Below are 16,953 nucleotides of genomic sequence, written 5' to 3' on the forward strand. Positions count from 1 at the left end.
GACAGGGTCTGTGGCTCTGAAGGCCAGGACCGGGCCAGGGTCTGTGGTCTGGTCCCCCATGGTGGCCACTCTGTGTCCGGAGGGGCTGGTGGTGACCCAACAGACCCCCTGTCTGCCCTGGGTCTGGCCTGATGACCTCTGCTCCTCCCTGGGCTCTGGGTCACTCTGACTCTGGTCAGCCCCCAGGCTCTGCTTGGAACCCAGCTTACCTGCCCACACACACATAACTCCTCATCTCCCCTTTGTCTTTCTCAAGCACCGATACTCAACAACACAAAAGGTTGTGAAGCCAATAGATTTCAGACTGACACAGTAAAAGTATAATAGGAAGACAAATATATCAAAAATCAAATATACAGTACCAGCCTAAAGTTTGGACACACCTACCTTTTCCAGGGTTTTGTTTATTTTTACTATTGTAGAATAATAGTGAAGACATGAAAACTATGAAATAACACATATGGAATCATGTAGTAACCAAAAAAGTGTTAAACAAATCAAAATATATTTCATATTTTAGATTCTTCAAAGTAGCCACCCTTTGCCTTGATGACAGCTTCGCACACTCTTGGCATTCTCTCAACCAGCTTCATGAGGAATTATTTTCCAAGAGTCTTGAAGGAGTTCCCACATGCGCTGAGCACTTGTTGGCTGCTTTTCCTTCACTCTGCAGTCCAACTCATCCCAAACCATCTCAATTGGTTTGAGGTCGGGTGATTGTGGAGGCCAGGTCATCTGATACAGCACTCCATCACTCTCCTTCTTGGTCAAATAGCCCTTACACAGTCTGGAGGTGTGTTTTGGGTCATTGTCCTGTTGAAAAACAAATGATAGTGCCACTAAGAGCAAACCAGATTGAATGGCGTATCGCTGCAGAATGCGATGGTAGCCATGCTGGTTAAGTGTGCCTTGAATTCTAAATAAATCAATGACAGTGTCACCAGCAAAGCATCCCCACACCATCACACCTCCTCCTCCACACTTCACAGTGGGAACCACACATGCGGAGATCATCCGTTCACCTACTCTGCATCTCACAAAGACACGGCGGTTGTAACCAAAAATCTGAAATTTGGACTCAGACCAAAGGACAGATTTCTGTGGGTCGAATGTCCCTTGCTCATGTTTCTTGGCCCAAGCAAGTCTCGTCTTCTTATGGGTGTCCTTTAGTAGTGGCTGGTAACTCTAATGAACTTATCCTACAGCAGAAGTAACTCTGGGTCTTCTTTTTCTGTGGCGGTCCTCATGAGAGCCAGTTTCATCATAGCGCTTGATGGTTTTTGTGACTGCACTTGAAAAAACTTTCAAAGTTATTGAAATGTTCCGTATTGACTGACCTTCATGTCTTAAAGTAATGATGCACTGTCGTTTCTCTTTGCTTATTTGAGCTGTTATTGCCATAATATGAACTTGGTCTTTTACCAAATAGGGCTATCTTCTGTTTACCACCCCTACCTTGTCACAACACAACTGATTGGCTCAAACGCATTAAGAAGGAAAGAAAATCCACAAATTAACTTTTAACAAGGCACACCTGTTAATTGAAATGCATTGCAGGTGACTACCTCATGAACCTGGTTGAGAGAATGCCCAGAGTGTGCAAAGCTGTCATCAAGGCAAAGGGTAGCTACTTTGAAGAATCTTAAATAGAAAATATATTTTGATTTGTTTAACACTTTTTTGGTTACTACATGATTCCATATGTGTTATTTCATAGTTGCAATGTCTTCACTATTATTCTACAATGTAGAAAAAAATAAAAAATAAAAAAAAACCTTGGAATGAGTAGGTTTTGACTGGTTCTGTATAAAAGACCAAAGGATCTAAATCAAGGTCCATATGATTTGTTAGAGATGTGACTACCCTTCTTGTCCTTGCTGTCTTTTCTCTCTGGTATCGGAGTCTCCTTCACTACCTCTTCCTCCTTAGCAGGGGGTTCAGGAGGAGATGAGATGATGGGTCCTGAGTCTGTACTGCTGCTGACTGAACCGTCTGCAAACAGCACCTACACAGAGACAGGAAAGAGCTTAGTGTGTGTGTGTGTGTGTGTGTGTGTGTGTGTGTGTGTGTGTGTGTGTGTGTGTGTGTGTGTGTGTGTGTGTGTGTGTGTGTGTGTGTGTGTGCGTGCGTGTGTGCGTGCGTGCGTGTGTGTGTGCGTGCGTGCGTGCGTGTGTGTGTGTGTATTGTGTTTGCCAGTACCTGTGTTGATCCGTCTCTCATGTACTTGACCACGGTGCCCTGACCAGTGATGACCCAGACAGCTCACTGTGTAACGATGGGTCTGTGAGGTGAGTCTCCCTACTGTCACTGCAGTGTAGGGGGTAAACTCTGTCTCACCAACAGACACTGCCCCTCTGGAGTACTGCCTACAGTAACCAAAACTACAGTTACACATACACTGTCTGGAGTACTACCTACAGTAACCAAAACTACAGTTACACATACACTGTCTGGAGTACTGCCTACAGTAACCAAAACTACAGTTACACATACACTGTCTGGAGTACTGCCTACAGTAACCAAAACTACAGTTACAAATACACTGTCTGGAGTACTGCCTACAGTAACCAAAACTACAGTTACACATACACTGTCTGGAGTACTGCCTACAGTAACCAAAACTACAGTTACACACACACTGTCTGGAGTACTGCCTACAGTAACCAAAACTACAGTTACACATACACTGTCTGGACACACACACACTGTCTGGACACACACATACACTGTCTGGACACACACACACACACACACACACACACACACACACACACACACACACACACACACACACACACACACACACACACACACACACACACACACACACACACACACACACACACACACACACACACACACACACACACACACACACACACACACACACACACACACACACACACACACACACACACACACACACACACACACACACACACACACACACACACACACACACACACACACACACACACACACACACACACACACACACTGTTGGACACACACATACACACTGTCTGACACACACATACACTACACACACACACACTGTCACACACACACACACTGTCTGGATACATACACACACACACACACTGGAGTAGTACATACACAAAACTACAGTTACACATACACTACACACACATACACTACACACACACACACACACTGACCGTCTGTATCATCACTGAGGAACTGCAGCAGCAGACCACTGGGGGTAGAGAGGTTTAGTCTCTGGAACGGACCACTGCCAGATAATGCAGCCTGACCCACACACTCTCTGGTCTGGCAGGGGAATAACAGACAGCAGGTACGTCAACAGAAAGAACATAGATGACGAGAACATACCGTTGTAATACTGATATCAATGATATAACATTATCAACAACAAAACACTACAACTGAACAGACGCTATGGAAACTAAATGTATCTGTTGGTGACGGTCGATAGTATGGATCCACCTGTTCCTCTTCCTCTCTGTGTGTTGGAGACTTGTTGGTCTCTCTGGACGGCTGTGCCCCCTTGGCGCTGTGGGAGGAGTTCAGTTTCTTCCGGGACACTGAGGAGGAGAGGATGGTCGAGGGGACGGGGGAGAGACTGGAGTCTGTGGGCATGACCAAATCAGAGTCCTGACCAGCCTGCATCTCACCTACAGACACGTCAACAACCAGACTGTTACCGTAGTCACCTTAAAGCTAGACATCTCACCTACAGACACGTCAACAACCAGACTGTTACCGTAGTCACCTTAAAGCTAGACATCACCACACACAACATCTCACCTACAGACACGTCAACAACCAGACTGTTACCGTAGTCACCTTAAAGCTAGACATCTCACCTACAGACACGTCAACAACCAGACTGTTACCGTAGTCACCTTAAAGCTAGACATCACCACACACAACATCTCACCTACAGACACGTCAACAACCAGACTGTTACCGTAGTCACCTTAAAGCTAGACATCACCACACACAACATCTCACCTACAGACACGTCAACAACCAGACTGTTACCGTAGTCACCTTAAAGCTAGACATCACCACACACAACATCTCACCTACAGACACGTCAACAACCAGACTGTTACCGTAGTCACCTTAAAGCTAGACATCACCACACACAACATCTCACCTACAGACACGTCAACAACCAGACTGTTACCGTAGTCACCTTAAAGCTAGACATCACCACACACAACATAGGGACCATACTAGGTCCCCATAACAGGAACAGTACACCAAGTGGTTTAATGACAGAGAAACAGACAGCATCAGTGTAAGGTGTTCACCCTGCTCCCCTGTTGGGCCGTAGTGGCTGTAGGAGAGGTGGATGCCGCTGTCCAGCACAGCTGAGAAGGAGCCCAGCCTAACAGTCTTATTGGTGGGACTCTGTGTCTCCATGGGGACCGCGTACTTTGGGCTCTCCTCCTGGTGTCTGTTTGGCTGGGTGATGTGGCTGTAGAAATGATGCTTGTCCTTCATCACACACACCTTGATGAGCGTCGACCCTGGAAACAGAAAATCGGCTATGTTTACACAGGCAGCCCAATTCAGATTTTTTTTTTTTTTACACTAATTGGTCTTTTGACCAATCACATCAGATCTTTTCACATCAGATCTTTTTCAGAGCTGATCTGATTGGTCAAAAGACCAATTAGTGGGGAAAAAAGATCAGAATTGGGCTGCCTGTGTAAACGCAGCCTTAGAGAATCAATGTGTGAATAAAAGAGAGCGAAAGTGTGTATCGTAATAGTGGTGTGTGTGTGTTCACCCTGAACAAAGTGGATGGTCTCCACCTGGATGTGGCCTCCGTCAGAGGGGTATAGGGAGTGGACCTGGCCTGAGACCTGGATCAGCTGCCCCTCCATGCTGTAGCCAGTGAATCCCTTCACACACACACACACACAGTATTTAACATTTTTTAAAAGGTCAGCATTCTGTTGATATTTTTGCAGCAGATACTTTTTGGATGAAAGGCACCATGCCATAACAGCACAGTAAAACATGATCTATCTAGTATCTGCTGGGACTATATCACCATATCTCCAGTTTACAACCACAGAATGATGTCATTATGAAGGTGGAATGCCATATTTTGCCTTTAAAGGGTGTTTATAGACTCACAGTGAAGATGTCAGTGAGTGACTGCAGCTTTGCTCTCTGTTCTCCAGGGGCCCCCACAGCCAGGTCAGGGGTCTTGCTCACGTCCTCCCTGCTCTTCTTAGTGCTGGAGGGGGTTGTTTTCTTGTTCTCCTTGGACGAGTCGGCGCGCTCCGCTCCCTTCCCTCCTTTATCTTTCTTAGCTTTCTTCACCTGTTCCTCCTCCTTCTGTCTGTCCTGCTCTATCTTCCACGCCTGGAGAGAGATGAGTTTGTACAGAACATCACAGACAGAATCATTCTATCAGAATGTATTAAAGATACTGATGAAAATCATGAATCACACTATAAAACGGGGTGGAAGACAGCAAGACAGAGTCCGTTACTTTGAGCGAGTCTTCTCTGATGTACTGGTCTGGAGGACCTTCCTCTTGGATAGGAGACTTGGCTTGGGAGGCTTCAGGTACACAGGGACACAACGTTTACATCACAGGGGCTGTAGCACTGTGACTACTACTCTGAGTGCTTTAATGTTTTTACTCTATCCTCATTTATGTATCCACGTTAATGTCTATTTATGTTATACCAATGGATTTCAGCCTGTTTTGACTGATATTTGGCTTCCTTACTTGCAGTGTGTTTTGGTGAGACAGTGCCCTTCTTGGTGCCCTTAGCCAACTCTGTCCTGCCTTTCTCTGAGGAGTCAGACGGGGTGGGCACTCTCAGCTTCTCTGGCTCTCTCTTGGCCTGCAGAGCTAGCCACTTCACCTCCTCCTCCTTGGTCCAGTCAGATATAGAGTTGGCCACGTGCTCAAGGTACTTCCTGACGACAGAGAGGGAACGGTGGAAAGCGTTCGGATTTTAATAAATACAATCCTAAACAGTACCCAGAGTCTAATGTACTCTGTGCTTTTATCGTTTTGTAACACAAAAATAAATCAACAAAATGGGTTTGAAGAAAATATATATCCAACTGTTAAACAACTGATAAGCTGTACCTGAACCTGACGTTGGTGTGGAGGGCCATGTCCCATAATTCCTTGCACTGGCGTTGAGGGCTCATGGGATTGTGACAGATGATGAACAGGGTGTTGTCAAGACTACCACAGAAGGTGTCCATGCAGCGGTAGGACTGAGAGGCAGACTGGAGAATCTACAGCAAGACAACAGGGGGGTTACAAGATCATGTTGTGGTTGTTTCCCTACTCTCTGTGTTCCCTAATGATCACACATGGTCGCAAAAAGGAGCCAGAAATCATAAGGCAAATAGCTACAATAAATGTGAGTATTGATTCATGTTGACCTGGGGAAAGACATTGGCATTGTGGTGCTCAGTATAGTGCCAGTCACTGAGCGATCGCATCCGGCTTCTCTGGATTTCAGTCACATCTACTACATCAGACAAACTCTCCTCTGATTCATCCTGGTGGTTGAACGCTTTAACTGTAGAGGAAACATGTTTCATTAGTTATTACGTCAAAGATACAAAGAGAGGAACAATGAGATATATCAGATCATCAACAACAGCCTGGTTGCAGATCTGTTGGTGTTGTCTTGACAACTCTACTGCTATCAGACCAACACATCTGGTAGTAGACTAGTCTGGATTCAGACCAACACATCTGGTAGTAGACTAGTCTGGATTCAGACCAACACATCTGGTAGTAGACCAGTCTGGATTCAGACCAACACATCTGGTAGTAGACTAGTCTGAATTCAGACCAACACATCTGGTAGTAGACTAGTCTGGATTCAGACCAACACATCTGGTAGTAGACTAGTCTGGATTCAGATCAACACATCTGGTAGTAGACTAGTCTGGATTCAGACCAACACATCTGGTAGTAGACTAGTCTGGATTCAGACCAACACATCTGGTAGTAGACTAGTCTGGATTCAGACCAACACATCTGGTAGTAGACTAGTCTGGATTCAGACCAACACATCTGGTAGTAGACTAGTCTGGATTCAGATCAACACATCTGGTAGTAGACTAGTCTGGATTCAGACCAACACATCTGGTAGTAGACTAGTCTGGATTCAGATCAACACATCTGGTAATAGACTAGTCTGGATTCAGATCAATATGTGTCACATTCCTTTTTTTTGTTTTTATAGATGCCACCAAAGTTTTTAACACGCGATTACATTTAAAATGGTTATTTGTTGCGTAATGACTGGGCTTCCAACAACAGATTTCACTTCAGTAACCTACAGGCTTTTTGAGGAGCTACTCTGCTGCTGTCTACAGGTGGTAGGATATTCATCTCCTCAAACTAGTCTCTGTATGCTGTGCGCCTGTGATAAATAAGATGCATGACAACTAATGAAAATACACAAGCGGCAATTAAATTCCACAAATTAACCTGTAGACCGATAAGCATGACCGGTCAAATGTATTTTCGGCAGCTAACCGATTAACGGTTAAGCGTTAACATCCCTAGTGTCAGAGTTCATAGAAGGTCTGTACCTTGTGTCTTGTTGATGTGTCTGAGGTAGTTCTTGGCGAAGCAGACAGGGTCGTCCCAGGGCAGGCAGGTAGGTTGAGGGGAACCAGCAGAGGTCAGTAGACCCCCCTCCTCCAGCTGGGTCAGGGGCATGCTCTCAAACACAAACTGTCTGACCACTCTCTCCACCTCTGGCCAGCTCAGAGACTCTGTAGACACCCATCAGAACAACACAGGAGGTTGGTGGCAATTTAATTGGGGAGAACAGGCTCGTGGTAATGGCTGGAGCGTAATAGGTGGAATTCCATTTGCTTCGTTTCAGCCATTATTATGAGCCGTGCTCCCCTCAGAAGCCTCCACTGCAGAACACCACACACTTATGCTGAATCCCAAATCAACCCCTAGTCCCTCCTCCCTCCTCCCTAGTCCCTCCTCCCTCATCCCTAGTCCCTCCTCCCACGTCCCTCATCACTAGACCCTCCTCCCTCATCCCTAATCCCTCATCCCTAGTCCCTCATCACTTTAGTCACTTTAGTAGATCTGATGCATTTTTTAATATGGATAGGTATAGAGCTATATAGATGGTATAGCGCTATATGGTAAAGACCTATATGGATGGTATAGAACTATATGTATAAAACTATATGGATGGTATAGAGCTATATGGATGAGTATAGAGCAATATGGATAGGTATAGAGCTATATGGATGGTATAGAGCTATATGGATGGTATAGAGCTATATGGATGGTATAGAGCTATATGGATGGTATAGAGATATATGGATGAGTATAGAGCTATATGGATGGTATAGAGCTATATGGATGGTATAGAGCTATATGGATGGTATAGAGCTATATGGATAGGTATAGAGCTATATGGATGGTATAGAGCTATATGGATGGCATAGAGCTATATGGATAGGTATAGAGCTATATGGATAGGTATAGAGCTATATGGATAGGCTATATGGATAGGCATAGAGCTATATAGATAGGTACAGTTGAAGTCGGAAGTTTACATACACCTTAGCCAAATACATTTAAACTCAGTTTTTCACAATTCCTGACATTTAATCCTAGCAAATTCCCTGTCTTAGGTCAGTTTGGATCACCACTTTATTTTAAGAATGTGAAATGTCAGAATAAGAGTAGAGAGAATGATTTATTTCAGCTTTTATTTCTTTCATCACATTCACAGTGGGTCAGAAGTGTACATACACTTAATTAGTATTTGGTAGCAATGCCTTTAAATTGTTTAACTTGGGTCAAACGTTTCGGGTAGCTTTCCACAAGCTTCCCACAAAAAGTTGGGTGAATTTTGGCCCATTCCTCCTGACAGAGCTGGTCTAACTGAGTCAGGTTTGTAGGCCTCCTTGCTCGCACACGCTTTCTCAGTTCTGCCCACAAATTTTCTATAGGATTGAGGTCAAGGCTTTGTGATGGCCACTCCAATACCTTGACTTTGTTGTCCTTAAGCCATTTTGCAAGCTTTAACTTCCTGACTGATGTCTTGAGATGTTGCTTCAATATATCCACATCATTTTCCTCCCTCATGATGCCATCTATTTTATGAAGTGCACCAGTCCGTCCTGCAGCAAAGCACCCCCACAACATGATGCTGCCACCCCTGTGCTTCACGGTTGGGATGGTGTTCATCGGCTTGCAAGCCTCCCCCTTTTTCCTCCAAACATAACAATGGTCATTATGGCCAAACAGTTCTATTGTTGAATCATCAGACCAGAGGACATTTCTCCAAAAAGTATGATCTTTGTCCCCATGTGCAGTTGCAAATCGTAGTCTGGCTTTTTTATGGCGGTTTTGGAGCAGTGGCTTCTTCCTTGCTGAGCGGCCTTTCAGGTTATGTCGATATAGGACTCGTTTTACTGTGGAAATAGATACTTTTGTACCTGTTTCCTCCACCATCTTCACAAGGTCCTTTGCTGTTGTTCTGGGATTGATTTACACTTTTCGCACCAAAGTACGTTCATCTCTAGGAGACAGAACACGTCTCCTTCCTGAGCGGTATGACAGCTGCGTCGTCCCATGGTGTTTATACTTGCGTACTATTGTTTATACAGATGAATGTGGTACCTTCAGGCATTTGGAAATTGCTCCCAAGGACGAACCAGACTTGTGGAGGTCTCACTTTTTTTTCTGAGGTCTTGGCTGATTTCTTTTGATTTTCCCATGATGTCAAGCAAAGAGGCACTGAGTTTGAAGGTAGACCTTGAAATACATCCCCAGGTACACCTCCAATTGACTCAAATTATGTCAATTAGCCTATCAGAAGCTTCTAAAGCCATGACATAATTTACTGGAATAGTCCAAGATGTTTAAAGGCACAGTCAACTTACTGTATGTAAACTTCTGACCAACTGGAATTGTGATACAGTGAATTATAAGTGAAATAATCTGTCTGTAAACAATTGTTGGAAAAATGACTTGTGTCATGCACAAAGTAGATGTCCTAACCGACTTGCCGAAACTATAGTTTGTTAACAAGAAATTTGGGGAGTGGTTGAAAAACTAGTTTTAATGACTCCAACCTAAGTGTATGTAAACTTCCCACTTCAACTGTACACAGCAGTTTCACTGTACCGGCCGTGTGTTCAGGAATGCCTAGAATAGGAGGTAGGGGTCTATCTGGAATTCAGCATTTCACTCTGCTGATCTAACAGAGCACCACATTGGTAGTGATAGTACAGTATGGAACCTCTCCTTCCTTATAAAGTAGCCCACAGCTCAGACTCTCCCAAACTATTTCTTCAGTCTAACTCCCCGTCTCCTCTCTCTAACATCATGGAGAATGTATTCATCCCACCAGCCAGTAGCAGTAGCGACCCACTGGGCACACACTGGTTGACTCAACGTTGTTTACACATGGTGGAATAGACGTTGAATTGACGTCTGTGCCCAGTGGGTCGTCTCATCCCCAGCCCAGAACCAACCAGCCAGGGTGATAATATAACAGCATCCCACCATCTGTTGGTCTTTAATGGGACTGTGCTTTGTAATTACCTTGACTAAATACAGGATGGGCTGCAATAATAACACTATTCAGCACACCTGAGCCACAATGCAATCTGGCTATCACGCTAAATTGGTCTGCATAAAATTCCATAGGCTATAAAAAACGCAGAGAGCTGTGACTGAGTGTGTGTGTCTGTAAGGTGTGTGTATGTGTTTTGTATATGCATGTGTGTGTGTGTGTGGTGTGTGGCTGTGTGTGAGTATGTGGTGTGTGTGTGTGTGTGTGTGTGTGTGTGTGTGTGTGTGTGTGTGTGTGTGTGTGTGTGTGTGTGTGTGTGTGTGTGTGTGTGTGTGTGTGTGTGTGTGTGTGAATGGCTGTGTGTAAATGTGTCTGTGTGTCTGTGTGTAAGTGTGTCTGTGTGTAAGTGTGTCTGTGTGTGTCTGTGTGTAAGTGTGTCTGTGTGTCTGTGTGTAAGTGTGTCTGTGTGTGTCTGTGTGCTGTGTGTAAGTGTGTCTGTGTGTCTGTGTGTGTGTTCTCTCCTCACCGTCAGTGCAGTAGTGTGTGAGCTCCTGGATGCGGGCCAGTCTGGTTCTATTTCCACTCAGGGGGCGGACGGAGCGGAGAAGATTCCACACCGGAGTGTTTCTCATCATCTCTGTCTCTGTCTTCACCGCATCAAAGCTGTTATGGACCTGGCATAATACAATACAACACATCCCTCATAGACCGTACCTGGAGGATACAGCTGCTGCTAATTAGAGAGTATGTCTGTGTGTGTGTGTGTGTGTGTGTGTGTGTGTGTGTGTGTGTCTCACAGGCAGGTGGTGCAGTCTCAGGGCTCTCTCGTCATGACAGTTGATCAGTAGAGGTCTCTGGTGTTCAGTCTTCTGCTGGGTGTTCTCCACAGCACCAAACGTCTCCCTCAACCTCTACCAATAAATACATCATACTCTGTTAAGCAGGTCTATACATTGATTGGACAAATCATTAGGAACACTATACTGATTGAAGTCGATTTAACAAGTGACATCAATAAGGGATCAAAGCTTTCACCTTGATTCACCTGGTCAGTCTTTGTCATGGAAAGAGCAGGTGTTCTTAATGTTTTGTATATTCAGTGTATAATCTCTGTACTGAAAATATTAGCCTCAACTCAAGTCAATTTTAAGGTAGAGAATGACCAAATACACAGTAACAGATTGCAGGTACATTGTATGGTACAGTAATGAAACCATACTATACTGGGGAAACAGTATAATAGGTATAGAGGGTCATGGTGTAGTCTACAGTAATGAAACCATACTATACTGGGGAAACAGTATAATAGGTATAGAGGGTCATGGTGTATTCTACAGTTATGAAACCATACTATACTGGGGAAACAGTGTAATAGGTATAGAGGGTCATGGTGTAGTCTACAGTAATGAAACCATACTATACTGGGGAAACGGTGTAATAGGTATAGAGGGTCATGGTGTAGTCTACAGTAATGAAACCATACTATACTGGGGAAACAGTATAATAGGTATAGAGGGTCATGGTGTAGTCTACAGTAATGAAACCATACTATACTGGGGAAACAGTATAATAGGTATAGAGGGTCATGGTGTAGTCTACAGTAATGAAACCATACTATACTGGGGAAACAGTATAATAGGTATAGAGGGTCATGGTGTAGTCTACAGTAATGAAACCATACTATACTGGGGAAACAGTATAATAGGTATAGAGGGTCATGGTGTAGTCTACAGTAATGAAACCATACTATACTGGGGAAACAGTATAATAGGTATAGAGGGTCATGGTGTAGTCTACAGTCATATACCTTCTTCTCCTGGTCTGAGCGAGGCAGAGACATGACAGCAGACAGCCAGGCTGCCAGGCTCTTCTCCAGGCTGTACAGTCCCTTCTCTGAGTCTGCTGCAGACAGGGAGGGATGTCCTGCTCTGTGGCCACCACCTGAACACACACACACACACACACACACACACACACACACACACACACACACACACACACACACACACACACACACACACACACACACACACACACACACACACACACACACACACACACACACAGTCAACTAAAGGAGCTCAACCATTCATCTTCAGGACTCTCTACTTGTCCACCATATATACATATATAATGTCTGGAGTGTCTTTCATGTAAAATCTAAGTCAAGGTATGGAGGAGAATGGTGTTTTCTCAACTACAATACTTCAACGCTGACCTCTGAGGGTAAGACAATACACATGCAGTAATACAATGAACCACATGGATAAAACCCAAACAGATCTGGGCTGAACAACTGTTGTCCTGGTTGACTGTGGTATGGTGATGATGGTTGGGGCCTACAGTGGAGGACCTGCTCCAATGTAGTATGAACAGAACAGAACCTGCTCCAATGTAGTATGAACAGAACCTGCTCCAGTGTAGTATGAAGGGAACAGAACAGAACCTGCTCCAGTGTAGTATGAAGGGAACAGAACATAACCTGCTCCAGTGTAGTATGAAGAGAACAGAACCTGCTCCAGTGTAGTATGAAGGGAACAGAACAGAACCTGCTCCAGTGTAGTATGAAAGGAACAGAACCTGCTCCAGTGTAGTATGAAGGGAACAGAACAGAACCTGCTCCAGTGTAGTATGAAGGGAACAGAACAGAACCTGCTCCAGTGTAGTATGAAGGGAACAGAACCTGCTCCAGTGTAGTATGAAGGGAACGGAACAGAACCAGCTCCAGTGTAGTATGAAGGGAACAGAACCTGCTCCAGTGTAGTATGAAGGGAACGGAACAGAACCAGCTCCAGTGTAGTATGAAGGGAACAGAACCTGCTCCAATGTAGTATGAAGGGAACAGAACCAGCTCGAGTGTAGTATGAAGGGAATGGAAAAGAACCTGCTCCAGTGTAGTATGAAGAGAACAGAACCTGCTCCAGTGTAGTATGAGGGGAACAGAACAGAACCTGCTCCAGTGTAGTATGAGGGGAACAAAACAGAACCTGCTCCAGTGTAGTATGAAGGGAACAGAACCTGCTCCAATGTAGTATGAAGGGAACAGAACCAGCTCCAGTGTAGTATGAAGGGAACAGAACCAGCTCCAGTGTAGTATGAAGGGAAAGGAACAGAACCAGCTCCAGTGTAGTATGAGGGGAACAGAACCAGCTCCAGTGTACTATGAAGGGAACGGAACCAGCTCCAGTGTAGTATGAAGGGAACAGAACAGAACCTGCTCCAGTGTAGTATGAAGGGAACAGAACAGAACCTGCTCCAGTGTAGTATGAAGAGAACAGAACCAGCTCCAGTGTAGTATGAAGGGAACAGAACCAGCTCCAGTGTACTATGAAGGGAACGGAACCAGCTCCAGTGTAGTATGAAGGGAACAGAACAGAACCTGCTCCAGTGTAGTATGAAGGGAACAGAACAGAACCTGCTCCAGTGTAGTATGAAGAGAACAGAACCAGCTCCAGTGTAGTATGAAGGGAACAGGACCTGCTCCAGTGTAGTATGAAGGGAACAGAACAGAACCTGCTCCAGTGTAGTATGAAGAGAACAGAACAGAACCTGCTCCAGTGTAGTATGAAGGGAACAGAACAGGACATGCTCCAGTGTAGTATGAAGGGAACAGAACAGAACCTGCTCCAGTGTAGTATGAAGAGAACAGAACAGGACCTGCTCCAGTGTAGTATGAAGGGAACAGAACAGAACCTGCTCCAGTGTAGTATGAAGAGAACAGAACAGGACCTGCTCCAGTGTAGTATGAAGGGAACAGGACCTGCTCTAGTGTAGTATGAAGGGAACTGAACAGAACCTGCTCCAGTGTAGTATGAAGAGAACAGAACAGGACCTGCTCCAGTGTAGTATGAAGGGAACAGAACCAGCTCCAGTGTAGTATGAAGGGAAAGGAACAGAACCAGCTCCAGTGTAGTATGAGGGGAACGGAACAGAACCAGCTCCAGTGTAGTATGAAGGGAACAGAACCAGCTCCAGTGTACTATGAAGGGAACAGAACCAGCTCCAGTGTAGTATGAAGGGAACAGAACAGAACCTGCTCCAGTGTAGTATGAAGGGAACAGAACAGAACCTGCTCCAGTGTAGTATGAAGGGAACAGAACAGAACCTGCTCCAGTGTAGTATGAAGGGAACGGAACAGAACCAGCTCCAGTGTAGTATGAAGGGAACAGGACCTGCTCCAGTGTAGTATGAAGGGAACAGAACAGAACCTGCTCCAGTGTAGTATGAAGAGAACAGAACAGAACCTGCTCCAGTGTAGTATGAAAGGAACAGAAAAGGACATGCTCCAGTGTAGTATGAAGGGAACGGAACAGAACCAGCTCCAGTGTAGTATGAAGGGAACAGGACCTGCTCCAGTGTAGTATGAAGGGAACAGAACAGAACCTGCTCCAGTGTAGTATGAAGAGAACAGAACAGAACCTGCTCCAGTGTAGTATGAAGGGAACAGAACAGGACATGCTCCAGTGTAGTATGAAGGGAACAGAACAGAACCTGCTCCAGTGTAGTATGAAGAGAACAGAACAGGACCTGCTCCAGTGTAGTATGAAGGGAACAGGACCTGCTCCAGTGTAGTATGAAGGGAACAGAACAGAACCTGCTCCAGTGTAGTATGAAGAGAACAGAACAGGACCTGCTCCAGTGTAGTATGAAGGGAACAGGACCTGCTCCAGTGTAGTATGAAGAGAACAAAACAGAACCTGCTCCAGTGTAGAATGAAGGGAACAGAACAGGACCTGCTCCAGTGTAGTATGAAGGGAACAGAACAGAACCTGCTCCAGTGTAGTATGAAGAGAACAGAACAGGACCTGCTACAGTGTAGTATGAGGGGAACAGGACCTGCTCCAGTGTAGTATGAAGGGAACAGGACCTGCTCCAGTGTAGTATGAAGGGAATAGAACAGAACCTGCTCCAGTGTAGTATGAACAGAACAGGACCTGCTCCAGTGTAGTATGAAGGGAACAAAACAGGACCTGCTCCAGTGTAGTATGAAGGGAAGAGAACAGAACCTGCTCCAGTGTAGTATGAAGGGAACAGAACAGAACCTGCTCCAGTGTAGTATCAACAGAACAGGACCTGCTCCAGTGTAGTATGAAGGGAACAGAACAGGACCTGCTCCAGTGTAGTATGAAGGGAACAGAACAGGACCTGCTCCAGTGTAGTATGAAGGGAACAGGACCTGCTCCAGTGTAGTATGAAGGGAACAGAACAGGACCTGCTCCAGTGTAGTATGAAGGGAACAGAACAGGACCTGCTCCAGTGTAGTATGAAGGGAACAGGACCTGCTCCAGTGTAGTATGAAGGGAACAGAACAGGACCTGCTCCAGTGTAGTATGAAGGGAACAGAACCTGCTCCAATGTAGTATGAAGGGAACAGAACCAGCTCCAGTGTAGTATGAAGGGAACGGAACAGAACCTGCTCCAGTGTAGTATGAAGAGAACAGAACCTGCTCCAGTTTAGGATGAAGGGAACAGAACAGAACCTGCTCCAGTGTAGTATGAAAGGAACAGAACCTGCTCCAGTGTAGTATGAAGGGAACAGAACAGAACCTGCTCCAGTGTAGTATGAACAGAACAGAACCTGCTCCAGTGTAGTATGAAGGGAACGGAACAGAACCAGCTCCAGTGTAGTATGAAGAGAACAGAACAGGACCTCCTCCAGTGTAGTATGAAGGGAACAGAACAGAACCTGCTCCAGTGTAGTATGAAGAGAACAGAACAGGACCTGCTCCAGTGTAGTATGAAGGGAACAGGACCTGCTCTAGTGTAGTATGAAGGGAACAGAACAGAACCTGCTCCAGTGTAGTATGAAGAGAACAGAACAGGACCTGCTCCAGTGTAGTATGAAGGGAACAGAACCAGCTCCAGTGTAGTATGAAGGGAAAGGAACAGAACCAGCTCCAGTGTAGTATGAGGGGAACGGAACAGAACCAGCTCCAGTGTAGTATGAAGGGAACAGAACCAGCTCCAGTGTACTATGAAGGGAACAGAACCAGCTCCAGTGTAGTATGAAGGGAACAGAACAGAACCTGCTCCAGTGTAGTATGAAGGGAACAGAACAGAACCTGCTCCAGTGTAGTATGAAGGGAACAGAACAGAACCTGCTCCAGTGTAGTATGAAGGGAACGGAACAGAACCAGCTCCAGTGTAGTATGAAGGGAACAGGACCTGCTCCAGTGTAGTATGAAGGGAACAGAACAGAACCTGCTCCAGTGTAGTATGAAGAGAACAGAACAGAACCTGCTCCAGTGTAGTATGAAAGGAACAGAAAAGGACATGCTCCAGTGTAGTATGAAGGGAACGGAACAGAACCAGCTCCAGTGTAGTATGAAGGGAACAGGACCTGCTCCAGTGTAGTATGAAGGGAACAGAACAGAACCTGCTCCAGTGTAGTATGAAGAGAACAGAA

The 16,953-nt window shown here is 45.3% G+C and overlaps 1 protein-coding gene across 1 annotated transcript; it reads right to left on the bottom strand.

Moving 5' to 3' along the window:
* Window positions 1-1,750: 1,750 nt before the first annotated feature.
* Window positions 1,751-12,478, bottom strand: LOC106592184 (sperm-associated antigen 17). Its single transcript, XM_045699470.1, has 15 exons — window positions 12,355-12,478; window positions 11,345-11,458; window positions 11,074-11,221; window positions 7,582-7,767; window positions 6,415-6,554; window positions 6,110-6,264; window positions 5,741-5,934; window positions 5,498-5,568; window positions 5,137-5,367; window positions 4,784-4,898; window positions 4,302-4,520; window positions 3,469-3,656; window positions 3,180-3,291; window positions 2,200-2,366; window positions 1,751-2,005 (listed from the first exon to the last, which is right to left on the bottom strand). The coding sequence occupies exons 1-14, from the start codon at window positions 12,385-12,387 to the stop codon at window positions 2,305-2,307; spliced, it is 1,968 nt and encodes a 655-aa protein (XP_045555426.1). The 5' UTR covers window positions 12,388-12,478; the 3' UTR covers window positions 1,751-2,005; window positions 2,200-2,304.
* Between the last annotated feature and the right edge of the window lie 4,475 nt (window positions 12,479-16,953).

This window comes from Salmo salar, chromosome ssa17, assembly GCF_905237065.1.
Source record: "Salmo salar chromosome ssa17, Ssal_v3.1, whole genome shotgun sequence".
NCBI lineage: Eukaryota > Metazoa > Chordata > Actinopteri > Salmoniformes > Salmonidae > Salmo > Salmo salar.

Excerpts from the sequence above, each read along its gene's own strand:
- LOC106592184 (XM_045699470.1), bottom strand. The coding sequence starts at position 12,387 with ATGTCTCTGCCTCGCTCAGACCAGGAGAAGAAG. Across the intron at positions 11,459-12,354 it reads GCTCAGACCAGGAGAAGAAG|AGGTTGAGGGAGACGTTTGG; the intron begins GTATATGACTGT and ends ATTTATTGGTAG. Across the intron at positions 3,657-4,301 it reads CGGCCCAACAGGGGAGCAGG|GTGAGATGCAGGCTGGTCAG; the intron begins GTGAACACCTTA and ends ACGTGTCTGTAG.